The 27493-nt window shown below is 39.3% G+C and overlaps 1 protein-coding gene across 3 annotated transcripts in view; it reads left to right on the top strand.

The window, feature by feature from the left end:
• The window catches only part of MAPK14 (mitogen-activated protein kinase 14), a 37206-nt gene that overhangs the window by 4157 nt on the left and 5556 nt on the right, over window positions 1–27493 (top strand). The window contains exons 2-10 of one of the 3 annotated variants that reach the window (XM_061632485.1): window positions 5093–5222; window positions 8718–8776; window positions 11701–11812; window positions 14127–14156; window positions 14657–14704; window positions 15591–15705; window positions 16007–16078; window positions 21217–21296; window positions 23139–23225. In XM_061632485.1, coding sequence (XP_061488469.1) covers window positions 5093–5222; window positions 8718–8776; window positions 11701–11812; window positions 14127–14156; window positions 14657–14704; window positions 15591–15705; window positions 16007–16078; window positions 21217–21296; window positions 23139–23207 — 715 coding nt within the window. In that variant the 3' untranslated portion in view covers window positions 23208–23225. The remainder of the gene's footprint in view (window positions 1–5092; window positions 5223–8717; window positions 8777–11700; window positions 11813–14126; window positions 14157–14656; window positions 14705–15590; window positions 15706–16006; window positions 16079–21216; window positions 21297–23138; window positions 23226–27493) is intronic. The other 2 variants (XM_061632483.1, XM_061632484.1) reach the window with 2 other exon arrangements.

Here is a 27493-nt window from a genome sequence, read left to right as displayed (position 1 = left end):
CCTCCACAGCTTAATGTATCCTGGAAGGAATGGAATTAGAGTAGAAATGTATGTGTGAGGCATGCTTCTGTTGACTTCACTCTCCTCCCAAAACTCCCATACACCGCAGGGGAAGGAAAGCTATATATACCCTGTTACCCCTTACCCTGTCGCACTCACTTTCATGGATAAGAGAGCAAGAAGCTGCTCACTTAGCTACCAGAGCTCCTCAGTCTTGTGCTATATGAAGAAGAAATTCCTTAGTTGTTGTGACTCCCTCCCCCCCCCCCCCCGGTGATTAGCTCTTAAATTTCCTCTGTGTGCTGCACAGGCTTATGCGCATATAGAAAATCATGCTAGCATGATGGATTTGAATAGCCAAGATCAAAGACCAGTGTTTCTCTTTTGCACTGTAGATGCAAAAATAGTGTAAACTAGTGCTTGATTTACAACTCATTAGAATCTTTATACAGTTAGTATAGGGTAAGTAGTTATTTCTTACAATAACTTCACTCTTTTAGAAAATGGTACACGGTGCCTTGCTCATTTAATAGAACTTATGCTGCATTAGGAAATTAACTTGTAAGTTAATCACACACCCAATATTATTATTATTAATTGCCCAGAGCAGTAATACAAAACAAATAATTGGTGGTTTCATTTCAAAACTTGGATTTCTGTTTTTTCTTTGTCTAAGAATAGTGAACAAGAGCATTACTTGGTCCCCAAGTCACTAAAATCTTCCAGAAGAGAGAGTTGGTAGTTTACTGAGAGGATAAATGTTTGTTCCATGATATAGGGAGTAAAGTTGATTGCTAGATGATAAATTATTATTATTATTATTATTATCATCATCTTTATTTTTATCCCGCTCTTTTTCCAAGGACTGGAACTCAAGGTGGCTTCCAAATATAAAAGTACATATAATTACAAGCAAACAAAAATCTACATTAAAATACAATTAAACTGTGTGCAATAATAAAACCATTTAAATACACAATTGGAGTAATTCAAAACTCACTTTAAGATAGTATAGATAACACAGTAAAACAATACAACACCCTCTTCAACACCATCTTTAGGAACCAACAGTTCCAAAAGCCTTTCGGAATAAACAAGTTTTGACCTGCTGATGGAAGGACTGCAGGGAGGGAGCCATTCTTGCCTCCCTAGGGAGGGAATTCCAAAGCCTAGGGGCAGCCATCGAAAATGCCCTATTGAGAAGTAGGCAAATTGCATAGCTCAAATATAGGGCATAACATAGGAACATGAGATCATCCTGGTCATTTGGATAATCTTGTTGTAACACAGGATAGTATTTTATGGAGTTACAGAGTGGGGGGTGGTAACCAGTGCTAGAGTAGATCCATTGAAGTTAACAGATATGATTGATTTAGGGTCATTAATTTCATTTGGTCTACTCTGAGTAGGACTTGGTTAGATACAGCCCTGAATCCCAGATTAGATTCTCTGTAGAAACATTAGTAACACAGGAAAGAAGCAAAGTAAGGAGAACACCAACAAATGTACAAAAATATAATTCTCCATCTTTGGAGATGGCAGGTGTTGCCACCACTCACCATATGCTCAGAGGCACATGTTACCAAATTCTTCCAAGCTACACAGGAAGTGGATTGGACCATGAAAGACCAACCCAAATTGTGTTTGTATTTTGACAAATTTGTAGGGCAGTACAATATCTCAGAGAGGAGGTCAGGTCTCTTGCTCTCCTGGTGCATTCACTATAGCTGCCCAATTTCCCTGCTTTTTCAAGTTTGATAGAAATATCTGTGGGCTACAGGTACGTTATATGTACGTTCTTACAACCTGGGCAGACTAGGGTTCGAATCCCCACACAGTCATGAAGCTCACTGGGTGACCTTGGGCCAGTCACTGCCTCTCAGCCTCAGAGGAAGGCAATGGTAAACCCCCTCTGAATACTGTACCGCTTACCATGAAAACCCTATTCATAGGGTCGCCCATAAGTTGGAATCGACTTGAAGGCAGTCCATTTCATTTTTTCATAGATAACGTTCTTAAACCGCAAGGTTTTTTGCCTATTAGTGAACAATACATAGAATAGCAACCGTAATTTTGGAGCAGATTATCTTCCCCAGAGTACTTGAAATTTACATAGATTAAAAGCAAGACAGTCCCTATTTACTGATTGTCACTTTTTAGCATGCTGAGGTGCCAGTCCTAGAACAAAATCACATACCTGTTCTACTGTTAAGAGTTGGGTATCCAACTTGCTTCTTTGTGCTAGCTACTAATATAAAGCACTAGTAGCTTTGCAAATGGCTTAACTGGCATTAGGGTTAAGTCTTTTCTGGCTTTGTCCTCTATATTATGGCCTGTATATAGGATTTACTTTGTGAGTTGGCCAGTTAAGAATAAGTGAAACTATATGAACAGGCTGAAAAATATTTCAATATTGCCTGAGAACGTGGAGGTTTATGGAGTATATATGTAGTAGCTGTATTTAAACTACAGAAACAATTTGATTATTGTACTGGAGAAATCAACAACATAGATTCCACTTTCCGTATTCTGAAGAAGGGTTAAAATCAACATACAAAGTACACATAAGATCATCATACAAAGTACACAAAAGGAAATGTGTTGTAATATTAGTTCTGTCATTAAAGAATTTGAGGAAAGACGGAGTAGGGAAAACATATCTCCCCGCAATGTTGTGCTAAAACAGTATGTGGCTGGATAGGTGTTATTGGGTAAAATCAGATTAAATGCTATTCTGTGTACTTAGTTGTAAATTGAATTCATTTTAGCAGAGAGTGAAGCGAAAGCCCTACTAAATTCCACTACTACTTCCTTTAAGTGAGCTACATTATGCAAACATGGGTAGATTGAATACAAATGTGATCTATATAAATATAAACTGCTTTCATTCAAACATTATTCAAATTATTGTTGACAATTGTTAAATATGTCAAATGTATATTTTCTGATCTGAGGAATGGTGGTTTGCTTTGTAACTTAGGATGCAATTCAATACACACTTACCTGGGGGTAAGTCCAATTGAACCTGGTGGAGCTTACTTCTTAGTAGACATGTATTGCATTGCAACCTTAGTTTCTATCACAAAATTTGAAGTTTTTTTTAAGTTGTGTGGTGCTTACTTGAAGCGTTAAGAAAAGTTAACATATCTACTGTTTCTATCATGTCATATCCTTATCCTGATTTCAGATAATTTAATTTTCTGCTCATAATATTTTTTGTCAGGGAGATCTTGATTTAGATGCAAAAAAAAAGGAATAAAAAGCAGAAGTGGAGTTGTGTTTGCAGCTAAACATTTTTTTCTGGCTCTTGCAACATGAACTCTGTGGTAAGACAAGGTACAGAGCAATGCCGTATTTATAGGCTAAAGTAAAATGGAATGTATTCTTTAAATTGGTCCTTCAAGAAAAGATGTTTCAATAGAAGCATGGTAAGAATGCCTTATAACTTGCATTTTATGTTCAGATACCACTCATAAATTCTTAATCCGTACTAGTCTGGAGAAATTAAGTGGGAGTGGCTTCTCCCTTTCTGTTATTGTGGCACTAGGCACTATTGTGATCTAGAACAGGAAATTTGATAACTTTACTGATGTAACAGAGGAGCTTCGCTTAGGTGCACTCTCACATGTACTTACAGATGCTTTCATTGCTTTCACACAAATCATGGTGAATTGCAAGTAGCTCCAGGTGTAATCAACTTAATTTATTAAGCAAACTTTTTCTTGTGCTTCACCTTCTCCTCCCCATTTTTTAAACAATGTGATATGCATATAGGTACCTATTATTTTCCATAATAATAAAACAAATCGAACTTTAAAAACTATTCTAAAACTGACCCGGTTATATAATAATAATAATAAATAATAAACTTTAATTTATAGGCCGCCTATCTGGCCAATGGCCACTCTAGGCGGCTTACAGTAAAATATGATAAAATACAATAAATAAGATATAGTCAATACATTACATACAAGTTCAGTATAATAAATTATCAGCATTTCAATACAAGGCTAATTTATCCTAGAAGTCTCAGAGGTTGTAAAGGCCTGGTTAAAGAGCCAAGTCTTCAGGCCCCGGCGAAATATTTCTAGGGAAGGGGCATGTCGAAGATCTATTGGGAGGGAGTTCCAGATCGAGGGGGCCACCACAGAGAAAGCTCTCTCCCGAGTCTTCACCAACCTAGCCACTTTAGTTGGCGGGACTGAGAGCAGGTCCTGTGTGGCAGATCTCGTAGGGCGGCACAGTTTATGACGGTGGAGGCGCTCCGTCAGATATACTGGGCCTAAACCGTATAGGGCTTTAAAGGTTAATACCAACACCTTGAATTGAGCCCGGAAAATAACTGGAAGCCAGTGGAGATTGTAAAGCATTGGAGTAATATGATCGTATCGGCGGCTATTACAACAGGTGTCCATGACAATGACATCAAACTGCACTAGTGTAACCTCACTTGTGTGTGTGGCGGGGAGAGGGTATGGTATCCATGTTTTGCAGATTTTTTGCGCTACACGTTTTAACATTAAAAAGCCAGTGAAAGCTCTACCATACCGCCTCCAAGTCTCTGAGAAGCTATTAGCTAGAATTGCCTACAAAGTCCCTTAATGTCAGAGATCCTAAAAGTATTTGGTGCTGTATTTCCACAAACAGCTTGCTGTGAGATGGTCTCCATATACTTCTGCAAATAGTTTGACCTGGATACCGCAAACACTTGCTTCTGAAATGTCACAATATGCAGTTGTTGAGGTTGAAATATTTGAAGAAGTTACAGGAAGTCATTGCTATATCTCTTGTTGTGAGTCACTAAATGACTGCAAAATTTGTCATTCTTCCAGCTCTAGTTCCTAAACTCATCAATACATTTTTAGAACTGTTCTAATGATTCGTTCTGAACACTCTTAAAAGCTCCTTCAGTCCTGCTTTCCAGCCTGCTCTTACACAGACTTTAACCTTGTGGCTTATATTTTCTTGGACAGAGATTCTAAGTTATATTTACCCAATGGAACAAGATACCTGTTTAATCATTTTCACAAAAAATCCTATTTTAATCTTACTATCCATTTTAACACTGGTTTTTGAAACTATTGTTTTTTAGCTCCGCCTTTGATGCTAAAACTGGCCTGCGAGTGGCTGTGAAGAAATTGTCCAGACCATTTCAGTCCATCATTCATGCCAAAAGGACCTACCGTGAACTACGTCTTCTTAAACATATGAAACATGAAAATGTAAGTTTGAGGAGAAATCTAGAAATGTGCATTTCATTTGGTCGCAAATCCTTGGTTAGGAGTAAATCCTGATTTGACAATTGGGGCTTACTTGGTGCAGATAAAATGGCTGAACATGGGGAGAGGGATTGTGCCAAAGAGAAGAGAGACCAAAGGGAGGGAATGATTCTGAAGTTCATTCCCAATACCTTACTCGTGGCTAAATGCTGTAGAAATGTTGCCGGAAGCCTCAGGAGGGGAGAGTGTTCTTGCACTCGGGTCCTGCTTGCGGGCTTCCCCCAGGCATCTGGTTGGCCACTGTGAGAACAGGATGCTGGACTAGATGGGCCACTGGCCTGATCCAGCAGGCTCTTCTTATGTTCTTACGTTCTTACATAATTACTGTTGCAGAGACAGAAAGAAGAGACTAGAGGTGGAGAGTCGCATAATATAGAATTGTGAGGCAGAGTTCCAACTTTGTTATGGGGAAAGTGAAAGAACTGGGCAGGGGAAGAGGTTACATACAAAGTAATAGTTTTCCCATCTAGTGAGAGCCAAATTAGAGTGAGATTGGGAAAATTCAGGAGATAGAGAAATAAGAAACAAAATAGGATACAGTATTTACCTGTCTGGCATTAGAAGGAAGTTGGGGAAGAAAAAGACTATTTCTTCGCTGTAACTTAGACATGTGCTACCATGAATGGGCTAGCAGTTCACCATGGACCTAGTTGTGATGGTCACAACAGTCTCACTTTACCTATGGGCCCCAACTCATCGGCCAAACCCCAGAGAGGCTGACAAGAATGCCTCCTTGCTGTAATTAGTCTCCCTTTTTATTTTTTTTCCTGGGTTCTTTAGAACCTTTCCTATTTGATTATACATAGGAAGATCCTCTCCTCAGGTGTGTGTGTGGGGGGGGGGGAGATGCTTCTCTGCAGTAGAATCCTGACTAGTCACAAAAGCAAAATAACAAAAATGGCTTGGAGGCAAGGAAACACAGGAGAGGAAGTAAGGAAAGGATCTAGCTAAAACCTACATGAAAGAAAGAAGCCTGCTTGCGTGGTCGGTCACAGGGGTAGTGCATCTTGAAAAATAATGGTATAGATTAACATCTCAGAAAAATGAACAAATTGTGGATGCCTTGTGCACTCAGTTATTGCAAAAATTGTCAAGACAGACTTGTCCTGAATCTGAAAGGGTCTTTTCACAAAAGGTCTGGGCTGAAACATGAGTGATATTGCATAACAAAAGACATAGGTGGAGAGTTCCTTGAGTTGACAATTAGGTATCATGCCACAGAGCTAGAACCCAACCATCGGGGTGTCTCCATCTGTTCAATCTATTTTAGCAAAGTATTCTTGACTTTGCCGAAAATGGATGAACTTGAAAATGAAAAGAAGATATTTAATTAAGGTGTGGTGTTGTCGTCTGAGAACCATGTACTCTTAGTGGGAAATTAGAAATGAATGATAGGTGTCATTTGCTTTGGGTACGGTACTAGATTCTGAAATGGATTAGGTGAGGGTGTAAACTCCTGCCTGTAACTGGCATGTACCTCCAGCTTAAATCCATGCTAACTCACACAATGGAGGTTTCCCATGGGGACCATAATGATGCTCTAATTAAGCAATTTGCTCTAAGCAAAGCCAAATCACACAGTTTTGGAGGCATGTGCACAGTTCTTGATGAACTAAGCTTCTTGGTAACAACCTTTCCCAACTTGGTGCCCTCCATATGATGTTTATCAGTTAATTTTAAAAACCAGGAACAGATCATAGCCAACGCAGTTAAAACTGGTGAGGGTTGTTCCATCAGTCCAGTCCTAGTCAGTAATCTAGCCACTTGGTTTTAATCAATGCGGCACTAAGCAAATTGTCCCATCTGAACAAAGATTTCTCCTTGTGCAACTGAATGATCTCCCCATCTCCTCCTGCTGTGCAACCCCTAAATCTGTTCTGGGGAGTTCCCCTAACCCTCCAGAGCAGATTTGGGGATGTGGCATGTGGGGGGAGAAGAGGTGCAGAAATCCCATTTCTGGTGCTACCCATTGTACTGGTACAACTTTTTAGTTGAATATACCAACTCTATTCTGAACCAGTGCTGAAATTGCAAGGAGGCTAGCCCCCTCACCATTTGTGATGGCCTTCTTTACTGTTTTCAGAAGGGTACAGGTGTGTGATATGGCTAAAATTGGAGGGTGGATTCACAAGGACCTCCCCTCCTGGCAATATAGTAATTCCTCAGTTAATGAATCCTCCAGGAAGGAAACTCCTTTTATGGAAAGCTTTTTATGGTGAAACTGAGGAGCTTTGCTTTGCTATGGATAAACTATCAATGCTATGCCTTTGCTTTAAGTTGAAACTGACAAGCCTGTGTGTTTTCTTTGCTATGGATAAACTGATAAGCCTCTGCCTTTGCTTTGCTAGGGTGAAACTGACAAGTCTGTGTGTTTGCTTTGCATTACAGAGATCTCTTGCTTTCTCCCAGGGCTGGGAAGGGAAGGATCCGATATGATTCAGAGGAGGAGGGGGGGGTGCAGGGTAGGCACCCTTTAAAGCCCCTGTGGAAGCTGCCCCCACCATCTATGAGCGGGTGTAGGAACCTATTCCTATTGTTTCCATGTTATTCCTATCTCTGGTACCAAAGTTTCTGTTAAAGAAGTAATGTACAGTAATGCATCTACTTTGTTAACTGAGGTATTACAGTAAATGGAGTAGTTGTGAACCAACTGAAGTTTCCAAGCAGACATCAATCAGATAGTTCTGTGTGCAACACATTGTAGTAGGTTAAATAAGATGTTACCAGAGCATAAAATAACCATAATCAAGCTTTGTCTGTACAAGAAGGGCCACAACTGGTGAAGGGCGTTTCATGCCAAGGATGTTATGTTGGCCTCCAAATCCAGATTTAATAGCTGACGTGGTCCATTAGGGAGAATGTAATCCCATCTTGCTCAGGTCAGATTGGTCAAAGCAAGGTGATACGACCCAATAAATTGTTCTTCATAAGATAATGTAATGAAGATTCCATTCATTTTTTCCTAAAACACACCAGTGATTTAAGGTACTTTAGCACAACACAACAGACAGTACTGGAAATTGCTAGCTGCTACAGCAGCCCAGCAAGGAGTTGGGAAGCGGAAAATATGGCCTAACCAGTAAGTGGCATAAGTAGCAACTACCCTTTTAAAAACACATTGAAGAAAATAGTTTACACTAAACCAATGATCCGGAGCCAGAGATAAAGCATGAAGAGACCATGCATGCAACATGATTCTTTTCTCTGATTTTTCTCAACATGTGACTTGCTGTTGTCACATTACAAGAGATTTGAAAGTTGCCAGATTTAAAGGAACTATTTTGAGTTTGCATCCATGTGACAAGTCTTGTTCACCTGCAAGTCCATGTGTTCACATAGTAGGCATTTTGAATTGGGACAGTATATATGCATGAGTTGGGAAAGGGCAGATTAATGTTGAAAATGTGTTTCCTTATGCATGTCTTTTTCCCTTTCCAGGTTATTGGTCTTCTAGATGTCTTCACACCTGCAAAGTCACTAGAGGAATTCAATGACGTGTAGGTAACACTTCATAGCCTTGATGTTGAAAAAGTTTGCAAAGTTGATGGAAACCTCCTTGTCTATAAAGAGAATTAATGTAGTAGAATCAAAGGCTTCATTTTAGTCAAGACTTCAGATTGCCATTGGTCAGTGAGATTATGCATGTGGAGGAACAAATAAATGAAATCTTATCTTTTATTGCACCAACTTTGTTGTGATAGAACTATACAATCACAGCACTTTGTTCATCAGCATAGAAGGTAACTCATCAGCATAGAAGCTATCTAAGGGCTGCTTCACCCACTGTATTTTCTCTACACAGTTATAGTTGGGAAAGTCATGAACACAGTCATGTGTAAAAATCATGTAAACACTTACTCTGCCATGTTGACGTTGTCAAGTAGTAGCTGACACTTGGTTCCCAACTGATGAATCTGAACTTAATAGTGATAGTGATCTTTTGAAAGAGCTGTACGTAACAAGTATATAGGCTGTCTGTATGCCGATACAACTCTCAGAGTCTGTAATTCAGCTATCAGCTGGTCTGCTCTAGAATCCTTAGTAAAGGTCTTCCTGTTTAAAGGCAAGTTACCATAACAGTTTTTTTAAATTTGCTGGACTCTGTGTCTGCTCATGCACAGTAAACATGCAGTATAGCTTAGGTTTCCAAATTCAAGGTGCCCAAACTTTGTTTTTTAAAACAATCGTTTCCTTTTTATTTTTACTGCTGGAGTGACTGGAAGGGGAATGTGTAGTAGTTCTTCTGCAACTCAGTCAGTTTTAAATTATTACTACATCCAGCTTTAATGCCTGTTAAACTGAATGACACTGTGCACGGGATTGATATGCTTATAGAAGCATACCAAATTTAAATAATGTATAATTAAGTGCTCCGAGTAGGCTTGGAGCTTTTGAAGCTATTTAGTTGTAAATGAATATTGTTGCTGTAAGAGAACCTTCTGCAGTTACTGTCCAAAGCAAGAATGGTAACTTTCTTCCAAAAAAAAAAAAAAGCGGAGGAAGCTTCACACACTGGAAAAAAACTTGGGGGGGGGGGTGGAACAAAGTACTTTAACTGGCTGGAAGGACATTTGGATTTTAGAAAATGGCTTATTTTATCAATAATGCTAAAATTAATCACTTGAATTTCTTGAGTCGTATGGAATGACGGAGGCCTGGTTTATTTAGTCATTACTTTGAACCAAAGCAAACTCATGTATACCTGTGGTTGTATGATGAGACTAATGTATTACCAAATGGCAAATGTTTTTAAAAGCAATGTTTAAAACCTGTTAGACTTGTATGTAATAGTTACAGCACATGTTGAGACAGGCTTCCTGTTGAAGTAAGACCATGTAGAAGTATTTTATTAATAATGCTGTACATACACCCTCTACACACCTTTTTACATGTTCTTACTCTTGTGGATAAGTGGAAAGACTGAATCATTAGAGAGATCAGCCTAGTTTAAACTTTGTTGACAGGAGACTGCAGATGTAATGAAATGACGAATTTTAAAAAGTCTCATTCTCTCACAGCTTCATATCTATAAAGATTTTAAAATAACTACTGTTGCACCAAGGAGCTGGTTCACATACAGCCCTGATATGTGGATGGGGTGGAAAATACATGTGTTCGCATAAGGGTAGATGAGTTGTGTGGTTCATACTTGAGTTTCTTTGTGTGGTGGCACAGGGTGTGCCAATCTGAGACTCAACCCTTTGCCTCAACATATGCATAACCTACAAGCCAAAACTTTGCATGAAACATCCCCACAATAAACAGAAGAACAAAGTGCTAACTGTCAATTTAAATTACAGTGCAGTTTTAAAAAGTCCACCCTTATCTGCTGGAATTTCAAATGGAATGGATCTTTTTTCAACAACCATAAGATGTGCAGGGTTCTACATGTAACTTCAAAATACAGAACTACTTCAGTGCTGATAATCTTACATCTAGGTTTGCAATGCACGAAATAGTGTATACATAATGTATGCTATAGCTCTGTACTAAATGGTATACAATCTTTATAATGTATTGTCACCATACCTTAAAAATTGTATGTCTGTGCCATATCAGACTTCTCCCTTTGAAAAGATGTCATTAAACTGATGACTTTTGTTAAATAAAATTAGTTGCATCCAGAGTTAGTTGCACTGAAACCAGTGAAACAAGTTGGTCATTAATGTATTTCAGTAGAAACTAAGCAAGAAACAGAGTAGTCCAAACCCCTGATTGACCATGGTATAGAGGGTTGAATGGAGTTGAGGTCTCCTTCTGCCCAGCTCCACCAGCCTCTGCTATTGGCAGGGAAGCCTTGTTGGCAAGGAGCACCACATTGCACCCCCCTTCAAACAACAGGTAGGCAGAAGCTACTGCTGCCAGCATCCCTGATAGCAGTATCCAGTGGGAACCCCCCACACTCAATAGGGTGTTTTGGGGATTGGGGTAGCATAGGATCTGCTGAATCTAGCACCAACCCTCCTGCTGTCACATGACAGCAGCAGGCCTAATCCAAGCCACTTTGCTGCACCAGCCAGATTGCTGGCACAGCAAAAGGTATTTTGCCTCCTCTCCATCTTCTACCCTTTATAGCAGGGCTGTGGAAGCAGCAATAACTACATTGCTTCATCAATCCAAAGCCCTGGTTGGCAGCAGCGGGGCTTAATTCTGTCTTAATCTGGACCCAATCCAATGTAGTGTTTGTTAGATAATGATAGTTAAAGTCAGCCTTTCCCTAACCAGGTGTCTTCCAGGTGTGTTGGCCTGCAGTTTCTCTCCACCGTAGCTAGCGTGGCCTGTGTTCATGCCAACACATCTAGAGGGCACCAGTTTGGGGAAGGCTGGTTCAAGTGATTCTGATCAGGTTTCTCTGGAATGCTCTGACTTGCTCACCCATATCACAGAGAGGTAATACCTTTGATTAACTTTTGTTTTCTAGATACCTTGTAACCCATCTTATGGGAGCAGATCTGAATAATATTGTGAAATGTCAGAAGCTCACAGATGACCATGTACAGTTTCTTATCTACCAGATTCTTCGTGGTTTGAAGGTATTTACATTGACCCTATTACTATAGTAGTTCATCTGTACATAATTGGAAAATCAAAGACATCATCTCTTCCTTTTAGAGAGATCCATGGGCATAGTTTAGATTTGGATGAAGGCACCATTGCATGATCCTGAATTGGTTGGACTGACCCCTATTACAACAGACATGAAAGCCTAGCTGTCCTTTTTGAGAATTGGTAGGGAGGCAAAGATGACATCGCATGTCTGCTCTCCTGAATCAGCTCAGACTTGTCTCTTCTATTCTGCTCTCCTCCCTCATGTTCAGAGGAACTAAGTGTTCTTTCTGTGTGGGAGGGTTTGTTTTATGTGTTGCATCTTTATCAGATGTAAAAAGGCGCTCTTATTTTGGTGAGGGTGGGTACTACAGAAAAAAATTGCCTAGAGGGAAAGAAGAGAACCCTAACAAGGCAAGAGATCATGTTGCAAATAGCACTGCAGTATCAGTACCCTCTGTTCAATGGCGCTATCTTGCTGCACCCTTCTGTGTAGGAAAATAAGAAAGGGCCCTGAGAAATATAGAAAGATGGTGAGAGGCACTAATTCTGCAGCACAATCACTCACTCCTCTTGTCAATTTCAAGTCTATTTTTTCTGACTTAAAGAAGAAACATGTTCCTGATTGGTTAGAATCGCCCAAGTGACCAGTTCCGGAAACATTGCCTTTGCTCTACCTTGGCCATGTTTGCCATCAGTGACACCATCTCACCCAGCATGCGATCCCTGTTTAACTGGGATCACTCTTGAAAGGAAAGAGCAGTCTGAAAAAAGGCACTGCAGCAACTCAGAGAAATGATTTATTGTATTTTTATTTATTTGTTTCATTTATAGACCGCCCATAGCGAGTGGCTCTCTGGGCGGTGTACAAAAAGGTTAAAATACAAAATATCAACAATAAAATAAGACAACAAACAATAAACACAAGCAGCAACTAAAGAAAAAAATTAAAAATTTAAATTATAACATAAACGCTTAAAATGCCTGGGAGCATAGCCAGGTCTTAACCTGGCGCCGAAAAGATAGAAGCGTAGGCGCCAGGCGTACTTCTTCGGGGAGGCTGTTCCACAGTTCGGGGGCCACTACAGAAAAGGCCTTAGATCGAGTAACTGTCCTCCAGGCTTCTCGATGGGTTGGTACCCGGAGGAGGGCCTTAGATGCTGAGCGAAGTGACCGGGTAGGTTCATAGCAGGAGAGGCGTTCCACAAGATATTGCGGTCCCACGCCATGTAAGGCTTTATAGGTCAAAACCAGCACCTTGAATCTGGCTCGGAAACAAATAGGTAGCCAGTGCAAACGGGCCAGAACAGGTGTTATATGTGCTGACCGGCTGGTCCTTGTCAGCAGTCTGGCTGCTGCGTTTTGCACTAGCTGAAGCTTCCGAACTGTCTTCAAGGGCAGCCCTACGTAGAGCGCATTACAGTAATCCAGCCTAGAAGTTACCAGAGCATGAACAACTGAGGCGAAGTCATCCCTGTCCAGATAGGGGCGTAGCTGGGCTACCAACCGAAGGTGGTAGAACGCATTCCTTGCCACCGAGGCCACTTGCGCCTCAAGAGACAAGGAAGGATCGAAAAGAACCCAGTGCCAAAAAAAAAGGTAAGCACAAGATTTTGGGGGGAACCATTTTGGCTCCCTTGAAGTTCACCCTGTAAATGTTTGCAGGTGAAGAATTAGTATAACCTTATTAGAAATGAGTTTTAATTTTTTTAAAAGTAGAAGTTCCTTCCAGAGCTTCTAGATGCCTCTGTAAATGTTATAATGAGAATTATGATGAGGTAACTATTTCTCAGATTACTGGGCACCAAGTTGATGCAGACTTCATTTAGATAGACTTAAAACACAACTGTAGTTTGCAGCAGAATGAGGAAGAACCAAACATGAAGGAATGAAGATATTAAAATCATTTCATGCTTGATTTTATGCAGGCATTAATCCTTCCTTTCCAATTGAAAATTCCTTTGTTTACATTCAAAGGAACAAACTGAGACCAGACATTTCTCTTAAGTATGGTTACAAATCCACTGAATATTAAATGGAGTTCAAAAGACATACACTTTCATAACAAGGAAACAGAATATATTCAATTAATCTTTCCTCTGTCAAAAAGCCTTTTAAGTAGATACCTTTATCCCAGTCTATATCTGTATTGGAATTGTTTTTAAATTGTTTTTAAGATGCTTATATTTTATCACTTGTTTACCCTGTGCTCCTTTTGGGAGGAAGGATGGGATGTAAATATAATAAATAAATAATAAAATAGTGTCCTGAGTCTAATCTTCAGAATATTTTTACTTGCAGTATATCCATTCAGCTGACATAATACACAGAGTGAGTATTATTTTTGGTGTAATTAAATATGCAATGAAAGCGGCATCCCTGGAAAATGTAGCGTTGGATCCCTATATTTTAAAGCAGCTGTGGGATTAATCTAAGCTTTTTTAAATAAAATGGCAGTAATTTTCATTAATCCTGGAAGATAGTATGATTAGATATTCTGTTCAGGTCTAGTACACTTTACCATTGTGTTGGGTCTATCTGTCTTTATATCACTGTTCTTAACATGTATCTGTGGAATATCAAGCTGTAATTTGACTTTTTTCATATATGATAATTAAGAGGAGGCATTTAATTATTGTTTCTTTTATACATATGGCTAATACAGGCTGTTGAAAATCTCAGTAGTGTGGATTATGATATGATTATATCTTGAAAGCTGGTGATTGTTTTTAAAAGATGAGAGAGGCTTTAGATGTTATCAGTGCAAAATTTCAGAGTTGGTACAGCTTTGTTAGCATTGTAATGTTGACACCAGTATCTTTTTCTTTCAGGATTTAAAACCTAGTAACCTAGCTGTGAATGAGGACTGTGAGCTGAAGGTAATTTGGGGTTAGAGTACACACACGGTTTGTGGGTAGTGTAGTAATTATTTCTCTTACAGGCTTGGACCCAAATATTTTGATAGGAAAATGCAGGCACTTATATAAGCAAGTCTGTTGGGCTCTGGACAAATATTTTTGGAATGTATGGGTCAGGCAGAGCAATCCTAAGAATAGGAAACCAATGGAACTTCCAAACTCTGTTTAGGAGCTGGACTACTTGGGCTGACCTGGCCCAAGCCTGGCAGAGAGAAAACAAGCCGTTAAAATAGAGTTTGACTTACACAACTTTTTTTTTGCTTGCACAAGTTCCACCAGTCACGTGACTGAGCTGAAAGAGGTTTGGAATAGATGCAAGTCTTGCCTTGCCCCTACCTGCCCCTTTTTGGAGACTTACACAAGTGTAGGTTCGGCTGGTTTAAGTTCCACTGGCTGTTCCAGTATAAGCCAGGCTCAGCTTGGATGAGAGAGTTCAGCCATCATAGTCCCAGCTGAGCCAAGGCAGCCCAAGATCTGCCTATTCCAAACTCGCTCATCCCAGCTGATCTTGGGTTTGGGTTGTGCTGTTAGTGTATTACTGGCACAATAGATATTCAGTAAAAGTGCCAATTTAGTTCTTCTAGAATTGGGTAGATGTGGTACTCTGGAACAGGTATTACTGCTCTTGTTTGAAATTGGGTACAGTACGGTTAGAGAATCACAGGTGTATTTTCAAACTTTATCTTGTAAAATGGATTTTACCAAATCCATTTCTGGAAGTGTTCAACATTCTTTCCTTCCATTCAGTCTCAGATCTTCTGCAGTTGTAGCTAATCTGATAAGAATCCCAGTCTCTCTTCTTCAAAAAAAAAAGTACCAGTGCATGGCTATCTTCCCTGTTCTGCAGATTCTGGATTTTGGATTGGCACGACACACAGATGATGAGATGACGGGGTATGTAGCAACCAGGTGGTACAGAGCTCCTGAGATCATGCTCAACTGGATGCATTACAATCAAACAGGTACTGTGTTTTATTAGTCTAGACTCTAGACCATTAGAAATTACTGAACAGCAATGAATAATACAATTCTGTGCTGCAATGAAATTGTCCAGCTCTCGTCTAGCTCTTATCTGAACGTGTCAAATTCATATATGTCACAGTACTGTACAGATGTATGCTTTTCTTTGCTCCCATACTAAAGCTAAGCATTTTAGTATTGGGCTAACCATTGTATCTGGTTTTTTAATCTGTTGAAACACTGAAACAGAGATCTGACTATAGGGAGTCACTGGCTTCTAAATTCATTCTGCTTTTTCCTCAGTTGATATTTGGTCAGTTGGATGCATTATGGCTGAACTATTGACTGGAAGAACACTGTTCCCTGGTACAGACCGTATCCTTTAAAAACATCTAAAAGTAAATAGAAACATTCATTTTCACATACAGCAACATTTTGCACAAGGAAAGTTTTCTAAACTAACTCTTCACTCTGGTGTTGGACTTCTTACTGCACAAATGAATGCAGGATTATTTTGTCAATGTATAGAACAGATTTACTGTATGTTCCCAAAGAATGCTTTTCATGGGTAGTTGAAATGCATTATTGCAGTATGTGATTTAACGTTAGTGGTACAGTCTCTGCTTGTTTTTCCACGTAAAAGCATCAAAAGTGGTCTTCCCTCTTGAAGAAAAATGTGTGTTTTTTCCAGCTCCTCTGAGATTAGTTTTCCAGTTTCAGCAATTCAGATGTCTTGTCACACTTCTTATATTTTGATTCTAAGTTTTATGAGAAGACAGGCTCCCTGTTTACTTTTAGAAATCCAAAAGTAAAGGGATCTCTTGACAGGTCTCTGTCTCAGCTTGTAAAAAGGAACAGTACATAATCTATAGGCAGATCTATTAATCAGTTCTAATATATCTTCTAAATGTGACACAAAAAGTAAAGGTTACCATGTTAGCCTATAAGAAAAATTCCAAAATCCATATTATGGCAATACTTTTATTAGGCCAACCAAAATATTACAGAAGAGTGTACAAGCAACTGTGGTCTTCAGAACACTTTATCAAGCTAGATGGTAAACAAAGCAAGGGTTGGGGATGAAGAGAATGCATGATTGGTGGTAACTCAGTGAGTGTGCATTTGGTAAGTGTTTTAAGGCAGAATGCAGGAACAGCCAACTGAAATGAGGCTTATGTAGGTACTGTGAAAGTATCAGGTTGCACCAAGGTCTACTGATGGACTGATAATGGTTGATTTCCCATCTTTGGAACTACAAAAACAAATGGTTACCCAGGTCTGGTTGAATCCTTAGGTGAAATACACAGGTTTACTTTTTGTGTGACATGGACGGGTAGAAAATAAAAAGTAGGCAGTCTTTGTATCATCAGAGGTGGACATTTTAAGTGGGTAAAAATTAATTTTAGGTGGTGTGCTAGGTTAAAAAAGCCTCACTTCCCTAAATGTGAATTTCCTTTTCTCCTCCTGTCTGAATGCATATGTACGAACACTGCCAATCACACCTAGACATGTCACCAGAGACATACATATATGTTATTTGCCTGTTAGGAACTGATTTGTGTATATGTTCATATCCCCTTTCCTTCAAGGAACTCATGGTGGCTCTCTTTGCCCTTCCCCCATTTTATCTTCACAACTGCCTTATAAAGTAGGTTAGGCTGAAAAACAGTGATCTAGTGAGCATCGTAGCTGAGCTTTATCTATTTATTTATTATTTGATTTATATCCCGCCCTTCCTCCCAGCAGGAGCCCAGGGCAGCAGGGAGTTGGGGACTCGAACCCTAGTCTCGAGGTCCTAGGCCAGTGCTCTAACCACTATGTCACACTAGCTCTCTACATAATAAACTGTGTGTTCTTCTTGATATCAGAATGTCTTCACATGAATGTAGTCTGCTGGTATGACTGAGAAGAGGCATTTAGTACCAAATCCAAACTCTAGATTGTTGGCAGTATCAGTGCAATTGTTTTATCACTTACTATTGCCAGAGAGATAAGGATATCTGGTTGTTCTATCCAGTTGCACTGTGTTCACAAAATACATTCTCTGAGCATGAAACATTTAAAAGTTGTATTAAATGTGATTCCTGGATTATTCTCCTAAAGCCATAAATAAATACATTGAATCCGAGAGATATGAAAATGTATTTTTGTGTTAAGCTGTACGTTTTTAAACTATTAAATAATCCCCTGAAAGAATGTACTAAACTTCTTGGAGCCACTTTTCCAACCTTACAGACTTTATGCTGGTTTTGGTGTAAAAGCCAGCATATTTATTTATTTTGGCATTTAATTTTAGAAAGTGAAAAGATAGTAGAAACAATTTATTTTTAATAATTTATATTCCATCCTTAAACTTTCCCAGAGCAGCTAAGGCAGATGACATGAAAACAATATGATACATTGATAGCCTACATATTGTAGTTTTTTTCTTGTTTTTGTCTTTACCCTTTGACTTCACTTCCTCCTGTTAATGTCTCCTTTTCCAAGATACTTGCAGTTGTCTTACTCCTTCTTTTCTATCTGAGGTATGTAAAAAAATATGCTTTTGCCATAAAGAGCAAAATAGGCATGTTTCAAGTGTGAGTTGGATACCATTGTCATTTTTACTATGTAAATATTTTTACTTTTTGTTTTTTTCCTATTACAGATGCTTGTTCTTTATTTTGAATGTTCCTGAGTAAGGGTGTGTTTACTTTGCCACATACGGAGTTCAGAAGACTAGTGTAGTCATTTAAGGCAGTGGAGGGGGGGGACTGATAATCAATTCTGCCTGTTTTTAGTGGGAATAGTGGGGACATCCACTCAAACAGTAATATAACATGGGCTTACATTATTGGAATGCTATGAGTACACAGAGCATACAAATGTGTTTTAAGTAATGCCAGTAATTTATACAGCAAGCTTTTATGTTACGCTCTTGAGAATCTGATCAGAAGGAGATGGTTGATCCTCTATGGCTTCTTGGGCTTCCTTAATGGCAGTTGCCAGCTTCAACTCTTATCAGTAGCTACAGGTAAGGGAATTATTAAGTGCCCAAGTTGTAATTGGTTAATATGCTGTAAAATTTAACTTCCATAGCCAGATTATATGTTTCAAACAACTGGACAATTTGAGCATAACAAAAATTGGATTTGGTAGCACTGGATAAGATCTAAGATAGTAATTGCTGGACAAAGTTCATATTTCTTCTGCCCATATTAGGGTGCTCTCCTTATTGTGAAATTGTGAACAGAGATTTGGGGGGGGGCAGATAAGTCTTGAAATATTATGCCATGGTCAACATGTCTGGAATGAGCTTTTTAAAAAAAATAGAAATAAAAATTACGACACAAAATACAAGAAGGATCTGAGTTAACTGATGTAGAATTACTGTCATGAACGTGTTCTAAGCCAGGAAGATTTCTCAAAAGGTAATCAAATTAGAATAATATGAGTACTCTTTGCTTGAATGCCCACTTTGACCTTGCTTCTGGATTTAACTTTATAGGAATAACCTGTTTGGTTTTTGAAGTATTTGCTGCTGCTAGTGGTAGCAAACTTTATTTTTCTGCATGTCAGTTTGGGGACTTGCTAGGCCTTGAAGTTCATTCTTTTCTGAGATCTGCATGCTTTGCTTTGCTTTGCTTATAGCTTTGGACATACCCTTTCCCTTTATTTTTGCTTTGAGTTTACTAATAACTTCTTCAGTTAAGTAGCTGTTCACAAATTACACTGTTGATACAGTTAGGTTTCTGTTCCCATTGACAGACCTAATGTTAAATGCAGCTACTTCATAATTTAGTTCATTGTGATGGTCAGTTCTATGTGTTGCGGCTACGGCTTCTTCTCTTAGAAGAGGCATTGTAGTGAAGTAACTGATAGTGTTTCTATGCAGCAGACAAAATCCGGAAAAGAAATCAGTGTTGACAGCAGATATATTGGTCATTACATTTAGATTTAGTTCATCTTTCAAATAATGGCAGCCAGAAAATGATTATTTTAGCATTTAGAAGAATTTTCCCTGTTGAATTCTTATCCTGCCTTTCACTAGGACAAGCCTTGATGCAGCTTCAGATTCAAGAGATTAGATTTTAATCTTCAAGAGCTAGAAAGAGGTCATTTTCCAATAGCTGTGGGTTTTCCTATGCATTCATTAACTTTTCCCACTCCCCTCACCATTGGGAGTGTTGTTCATGAGCTCAGAGCCTGCTTCCAATCTCTTCCTTGACGACAATAGTTTCAGGTGGGGAATAACATCTAGGGCCCCTAATAAGTTTGTGACTAAAATGGACTTCTTGGATCAGTTGGACAACTTGGATCAATTGACTGTTAGGCTACACTAGTTCTCTTGTCTGCAGAACTATGTGATAGGGCAGTGGAGGGAAGCAGGTGTAACTCTTCAAAATCTACGCAGTTGCCCACTAAATATTATGATCAAATGCCCAGATGAATTTGGTGGCAATTATCTGAAGTAATTCATATTACAAGTTACTAGTTTCATTAAAATTAGGACTGTGTGTAAATATTAACTACCTTTATCTTTAACTGCCTTGCTTGCACAAAGTAGAAGTGCTAACAGCACCTGAAGAAATAGAAAGCATATGCTAGACTTCCCCAGCCTGGTGCCCTCCAGATGTTTGGAATACAACTCCCACCATCTCTGACCACTGGCTGTGCTGGCTGTGGCTGATGGGAGTTAAGTCGCAGCAATTCTTTCTTTCTCTAGCACCTGTGCATGCCAGTCTTTTGCTATACTGCTTCTGTCACTAAATGTTAAATCTTAACTATTTCTAATGACTGGTAACTTACAGATCTAACCTAAAACCATGCAGAGAACATTTATTATGCCAGTTAATCACCACTATGTTCTGATTGCAAAATGTATATATTTGCCAATATGAGAAGGTGGTTCGGAAGGTGGGGGAGAGAACTAGATTAACAGGGTGAGACTTAGTAGTGCAGATAGAATATAGGGTATAGAGCTGATTAGAGCAAAAAAAGACCTCTGACTTCACAACCCCAAGTAAGCTGTCCTCAATTTCAGTTCCATTGGACAGAAGCTTGCTGTATTTTCTCACTTGAGGGTAGAAGGATTTAGACTATAAATGAATAATTCTAAAGATTCTGGGGAATCGGCTGGATTCCATATGGTGCATTCATTCTATTCAGAATTAAATATTGCCTATTCACTTCCATGGAAATTGGAAAATTGCAGCTTGTGGAAGAGGGACCTCAATCTTGGGTAAATTCAACCTTGTGACATCCCTTTGCTCACATAAGCAGTTATCGTCACATGTTAGCTACCTGGAGAAACATCTGTGCTGGCTGAACGTCCCACATTTGGGTGTAGGGTTTTCAGCAGGTGGATATTTATGGGGTTACATGCCTTATACGTTAGAGATGTGCTAATCTTACAATTATTGTGATTGAGACATTTGGTTCACCTTTTTCCCCTTTAGTTTTATTGGGCTGCTGCTGTGATTTTTTTCCCCATTTTATTTGTCCCAGCATTTTCCTTTATGGTCCATCGTTAGATATTGATCAGTTGAAGCTCATTTTGAGACTCGTTGGAACACCAGGGCCTGAGCTTTTGAAGAAAATATCTTCAGAGTCTGTGAGTTTGAAACTTGATTGTAATGCCTTGCCCTCTTTTGATTTTGTGTTTTCCCTTTTGCTTTGCTTCCTTGTAGAGTGCCTCTATCTTTCCTGGTTAGTTTCTTAAACTTTTCCCTAGACATACCTTGGAAGTCTCCCCTCTCTTTCTCTGTACTATTCTTCATATCCCATCTTGCCTTTTTCCTTTTTTCTCTCTATAGGCTATACTAAGCTTAGCTAAACATTGTGTACTTTATTAAATACTACTACTAGGCACTATTAGAGATATGTTACTACTAATATCCTATATACCTACTCTCTTAACAGATAGTGTTTTCTTTGAGTTGGGTTTTGGGGATTTGCACTGAGTGTTCTCCCACATCTATTCCAGGAAGGAAAAAAATCTGTTTAGGAACAAAGTATGACTATGAGTGATGCTCATAGCCACACAGTAAATTCCAGTTGTTACTAGTGTCAACATCTTGGCTTCATAGCATAAAATCCACCCATTGCTAAAAGTGCTGAGTCATAGAGGTGATGTCCATGCAGGTAATGATACAGCTAGTCTTTTTTCCATAAGCAGGATTGCTGTGCATTCAGATGGTGATAGCTAATACATGTATGTGTTACCCTTCTATACAGGGGTGGCTAGGACAGTGCTGTGCGCCACACTCCTGAAATGGGTGTATCTGCTGCTTTAGAGGGGCGAGGGTGGGCTGTGCAAGCACACCTGTAGGAGTGCTGGATTGGCTCCACCAGTCCACCTGTGCAGCCCTGTTGTCACTGCTGCCCACCCCACTCCACAGCATCCCGGTAAGCAACAGTGGTGCAGGTGTCAGGAGGGTGACATTCCCTATCATACTGGCCACTCCTGCTTCTGCATTGATAGATTTTTTTATATAAATACGTGGATTAGAAACTCATTTAAATAGATGTACAAGAAATAGATTTACAAGAAGTTTGACTTCTGCTGTAGAGGTTAAAACATATTCAGAAAGAAGAGGGAGAATAACCTAAAGGTGTCCACAAATTCAGCGTATCCATACTTACTCACTGAATACGTGTTGGCCAGTTTAGCTATGAAGGTGGGGATGATCTGTTTAATCCCTAAATAGAGTGGGGAGTAGGCATATGAAACTTGGCCCCCTACCTTACCTTGCCTTCTTAAAGTCTGCTGCCTAACCACTTTCTCCCCAGCTGGCTCACTTCTGTTACTGGAGCAGGAAAAGGGGGAATTAAAACAGTGGAACGCAGGAAGTAAGCCAGAGACGGGTGTTGTTCCCACCCTTCTCTCCAACCCCTCTTTATAGCCATATTAATATGTATTTAATAAACACACCCACACATTTGTTTGGACCCCAGTGATTTTCTGGAATTAGACTAATGGAAGTTGAAAATTAAACCATGCTCTTGGAGAACAGGTGAGAAAGGGGAATGCTGAATTAGATAAGAGAATGGAGCTCCTAGACTTATCTTTTGTACTTCTGGATTTTTGCTTGAGGAAAACTATGTTATCAGCAGTTGGTCATGCTGCAGAGATTTAGTGTAATATTTTTATTGGGATGAGGAAAATAAATGATCCCTGAGAAGGAACATATATTGACAGATGGATATTTTGTGTTAATATTGTTATTGATTTCAATAGCACCATCTGTGTATTTTTTATACTTTACAACAAACAGGTCTGATAGGACTCTACCCCAAAGGGTGTGTTTTTAGAAGACCAACTGTAGTTGTACTGTGTATCCATTTAAGAGAGAACCTAAAATGCCTATCTTTCATAGCCCTCTATATCAGGGTTTGCTTTTTAAGTTACAGAATTTTCAATAACTGCATCTGCTCATAACTTTCTGCCTTACAGTATCAATTCTTACATGTGCTAGCAGCCAGCTTGTCCCAGATCTTATCCAGAAAACAGAATGCTGAGTGAAAAATGCAGAATTAAATGGTAATGCACATTGCAGTACAGCAGCTTGTCACCTTAAGTATCGTCATACAATTATTAGAGATGGTGGCAGATAAAGATTCTGCTTAGCTTCATACCAGATGATTTCTCCTGAACACTCTTGGTGTGAAACATGCATTGGATGCAGTCTTGACTAAATGTATATTAAGTAGCAAAAAGTATGTAAACATTTCATTGATGAAATGTAAGGATGATTGCCAGGAGGTAAGTAAAAGTATGAAACAACAGTGTTGAAGAGCAAGATATTTGAAGTTATAGTGATTTAAACTGCTCCCGCAACTTGGATTGTGTATCTTTTAGACAGGGAGGGTCAGCTTTTCTATATATATACCCATTGCTTCCCACTCTGAGCCGTTGGTGGGGGCAGAGTAGGAGAGCCATGCTGCCCTTGTCTGTTTTAGGATCTTGGAGGGATAATAAGAGATTACCTTTTCTTCTTTTCTTTTTTTTTTTTCAATAATTTTTATTCAGATTTTCATAGAACATACAAGGCGAAATCATAAAACATTCAAAGACAAAAAACAAAATCAAAAATAGTTAAACAAAAAAAAAATAAAAAATAAAAATAAAAAATAAAGAGTAAAATATTGACTTCCCATTTGTCAAAGATCAAATCAGTTATAAGTCTATAATATATAACAATCCTGTCTCTTAAGTCATATTATAAAATCACTTTCCTCCAGTAGTTATCTTACTTAATCATCAAATCTCATAAACATTACTTTATTCTTTCCACAAAAAGTCAAAGAGAGGTTTCAATTCTTTAAGAAATATATCTATCAATTTTTTTTTCCAGATAAGCATATCGATTAATCCATCTCATTACTAATTATGATAATCTTATTGTCATAACCATAGTCAAAATAAACATTTCAATTAATCCATCACATCAGAATCTGTTAGGTTCAGTAATTTCAGTAGCCATTGTTCTATTATCCCTATTAGTTCCATTTTCCATCTTCCATCTTCAGTAGTCTTGTTAAGTCCAGTAATTTCAGTATCCAATCTTCCATTATCAGTATTCCATAATAATCTTGCTGTCAAAGCCATAGTCATATAGTAAGAGTCTGATGGGAATTACCTCTATCCCAAATATTTTCTTGCCATCCATTCTAAATAGGTTGCTGAAATACTGCTGTAAAATCATATCTCTGTTCTTTTTTTCAAAATACACTGGGTCATCTCTTGAAAGTTTTTCCATTGTCACATGGCTGCAGTTAATTCCATAGATTTTCTCTATATTGGGCTCCATCACATCATTCCAGTCCAGAAGATTATCCATGCCATTGATAACTTTATCTCTAGAATCTTCATTAATTTCTTCAGAGATAAGATTGAGTTCCAAACAATAGATTTTATTTCTAAAGTCCATAGACTCCAAATCTTTTTCCTGTTCCACGTTTGTTCCAATCTCCGGGGTCTCCTCTCTCACAGGGACCCCTGTTCCAGTCTCCAGGGTCTCCTCTCTCACAGGGACCCCTGTTCCAGTCTCCAGGGTCTCCTCTCTCACAAGGACCCCTATATCTTTAATCTCCTGTGTCTCCAAACAATAGATTTTATTTCTAAAGTCCATAGACTCCAAATCTTTTTCCTGTTCCACGTTTGTTCCAATCTCCGGGGTCTCCTCTCTCACAGGGACCCCTTCCAGGGTCACCTCTCTCACAGGGACCCCTATATCTTTAATCTCCTGCGTCATTTTACTCAATTCAATTTTCAGCTCCTTACAACCCTGTCGCAGGTTTTGTTTCGTTATCTCAATCTCATCCATTATTTTCTGAAACATAGTTATTTCCAGATTCTCAGCCACTTTCTTAATTGCCATTTTAAAAGAAAAATATAGGAAAACCACTTCTTATTTCAGCAACAATTGGGTTAATACTCCAAACTTGGTGACATCACAGTATAAACAGAGCAGACAGCCTTATCTCTCCATGCTTAAGTAAACAAAATGCAGTTCCCAGGATCGAAACAATTAATGGCGTCGTTAGAAAACAGATTCGACAAAATAAAATAGACCAAAAAGAGAGTAGTCTCAGACAATATAATATTCTTCAAAATAAAAATCTGGAATAGAAATCCCTCTTCTGTGTATATCTTTAGAATGCAAATCCAGGACAGCTTTTTGCAACAAAAACAGAGATAAGCTATTAATTAGTGAGTAGCAGAGAGAAGTTATGGCTCCCCAGTGAGATGTCAAAAACCGATCAATCTGGCAAATCTCTTTTAAACAGCAACAATTTAAGTCAAGTAAAAGAAAAATATAGAAAGAAGGGTGCTTGCCTGTTAGTGCGTTCTCTCTTAGAAGGTAAGATGAACGTTCGCTTTATCAGATAGAGCTTGTTGTTGAAAATCCGTCCCACCTTCGTCGGCTGGACCTCGTCCCATAAATTAATGAGATCTGGTCGTCCCAACAAAAATAGGCTTTGAGGTTAATCTCTTCGTTTCTCCCTACCCGGGAGAAGTTTAATCAGTCAAAAAAAAAAAAAAATCTGACTGATATATCTGAATAAGCTTCTTTTGAGGCAGGAGCCCGTCTCAAAAGCAGGCACAGGCTAAGTCACCCTTCCCGGAAGTCCGAGATTACCTTTTCTTCTAGCCAAGAGTGGCAGGTTGCCTCTGAAATGCTAGGTATGAGTGGAGTGTTGATCAACCTTTGCCTTGGCTAACGTGACCCTTGCCTTTTCCTGGTGTGGAAGCTCCCACAGCCACTTCCCATTGGTGGTCTAGAGTAAGGGAGAGAATAGAATCACTAAACCTTCCAGCCTATAGTGATCTCCATATATGCTTACCCTTTTCACCAGTCTGGAATATATAAAGGCCTGAAAGTATACCACTCGTTGTCTGGCCAGTTTGGAGCCTAAGGAAGAGCTATGTCATCACCGTAGTATGTGAGAGCGTCTATTACCTGGGAATCTGGTTTGCCCACCCCTCCTCATGTGATGTGTAGTTTAATTCAAGAATCCTACAATGGAGGAAGAATTACAGAGGGTATACTATGGATTTTCTCTGCCCCCCCCCCAAAAAAAACCCCTTGGTATTAATGTAAATAAATAAATAGTTTCTATATAGAAAGTCAAAGGGACAGTGTCAAATAGTGACATCTTTTAAATAGGGGAATTTAAAGGGTGGGTTTTTCTAGGAAGAATTAGTAGTAATAACCTTTTAGGCTAGAAAAGTTATCATCATCATTTATTACCTGCCCTTCATTCAAAGATCCCAGGGCAGATTACAACAATTTAAAAAAAAAAACTTAAAATCCCCAAATAGTGTGGGTCATAAAATACATGTCTCAGTTGTCAAAGGCCAGGGTAAAGAGGTGCATATGCCTAAAACTGTACAGCAAAATTGCCAGATTCTGGAGAGCAAGTTCCACAACTTAGGGGCTGCAACAAAGAATGCCCTCTCTTGGGCCACGTTCTACCCCAAACTTTTGAGGGGGGTAGATCTACCAAAAGGGTCCCTTCTGCTGATCTCGACACCTGAGAGGTCTGTAGGCGGTCTTTCATATATTTGGGACCTACGTGTTTAGGGCTTTAAATACTAGCATGAACACCTAAATTGGGCCTGGAAATGAACTGGCAACCAACGCAGCTGTTTTAAAACGGGGGCTATATGGGATCTAAAGGGAAGCCTAACCAGTAATCTGGCTACTGCATTTTGGACCAGTTGAAGTTTCCAAGTTGTTTTCAAGGGCAGCCCCTTATAGAGTGCATTTCAATAATCTGATCTGGAAGTTATCAGAATATGGCATTTTGTGGCCAAGTCATGTTCAAAAGGAGTCGAAGCTGGCAAACCAGTCGGAGCTGGAAAAAGGTACTCCTAGCCACTGAGGCCATCTGAGCCTCCAGTGACAATGTTGGATCCATGAGTACCCACAAGCTGTGAACCTGCTCCTTCCAGGAGAGTGCAACCCCATCCAGAACATCTCTCCACCTCCTGGACATTGAGAACTCTGGACATATAACATAACACCTCTGTCTTCAGGATTCAGCCTCAGTTTATTGGCCCACTTCCATCACTATCTCCAAGCACCAGTCCAGTACCTCAGCTGCTTCTCCCAATTCAGATGGAATGGAGAAAGAGAGTTGGGTGTCATAAAATCAGAATTATAGAATAGTAGAGTTGAAAGGTGCCTAAAGGCCATCAAGTCCAACCCCCTGCTCAATTCAGGAATCCCAACATCAAGCATCTGCATATTGATGACACCTCATTCCAAGTCTCCTGATGACAGCTCCCAGCAGCTTCATATG

The sequence above is a fragment of the Rhineura floridana genome, chromosome 6 (assembly GCF_030035675.1).
Source record: "Rhineura floridana isolate rRhiFlo1 chromosome 6, rRhiFlo1.hap2, whole genome shotgun sequence".
NCBI classification, from domain to species: domain Eukaryota; kingdom Metazoa; phylum Chordata; class Lepidosauria; order Squamata; family Rhineuridae; genus Rhineura; species Rhineura floridana.
Note: the sequence above shows the minus strand (reverse complement) of the source record. Positions and strands in the feature narration are given on the sequence as shown.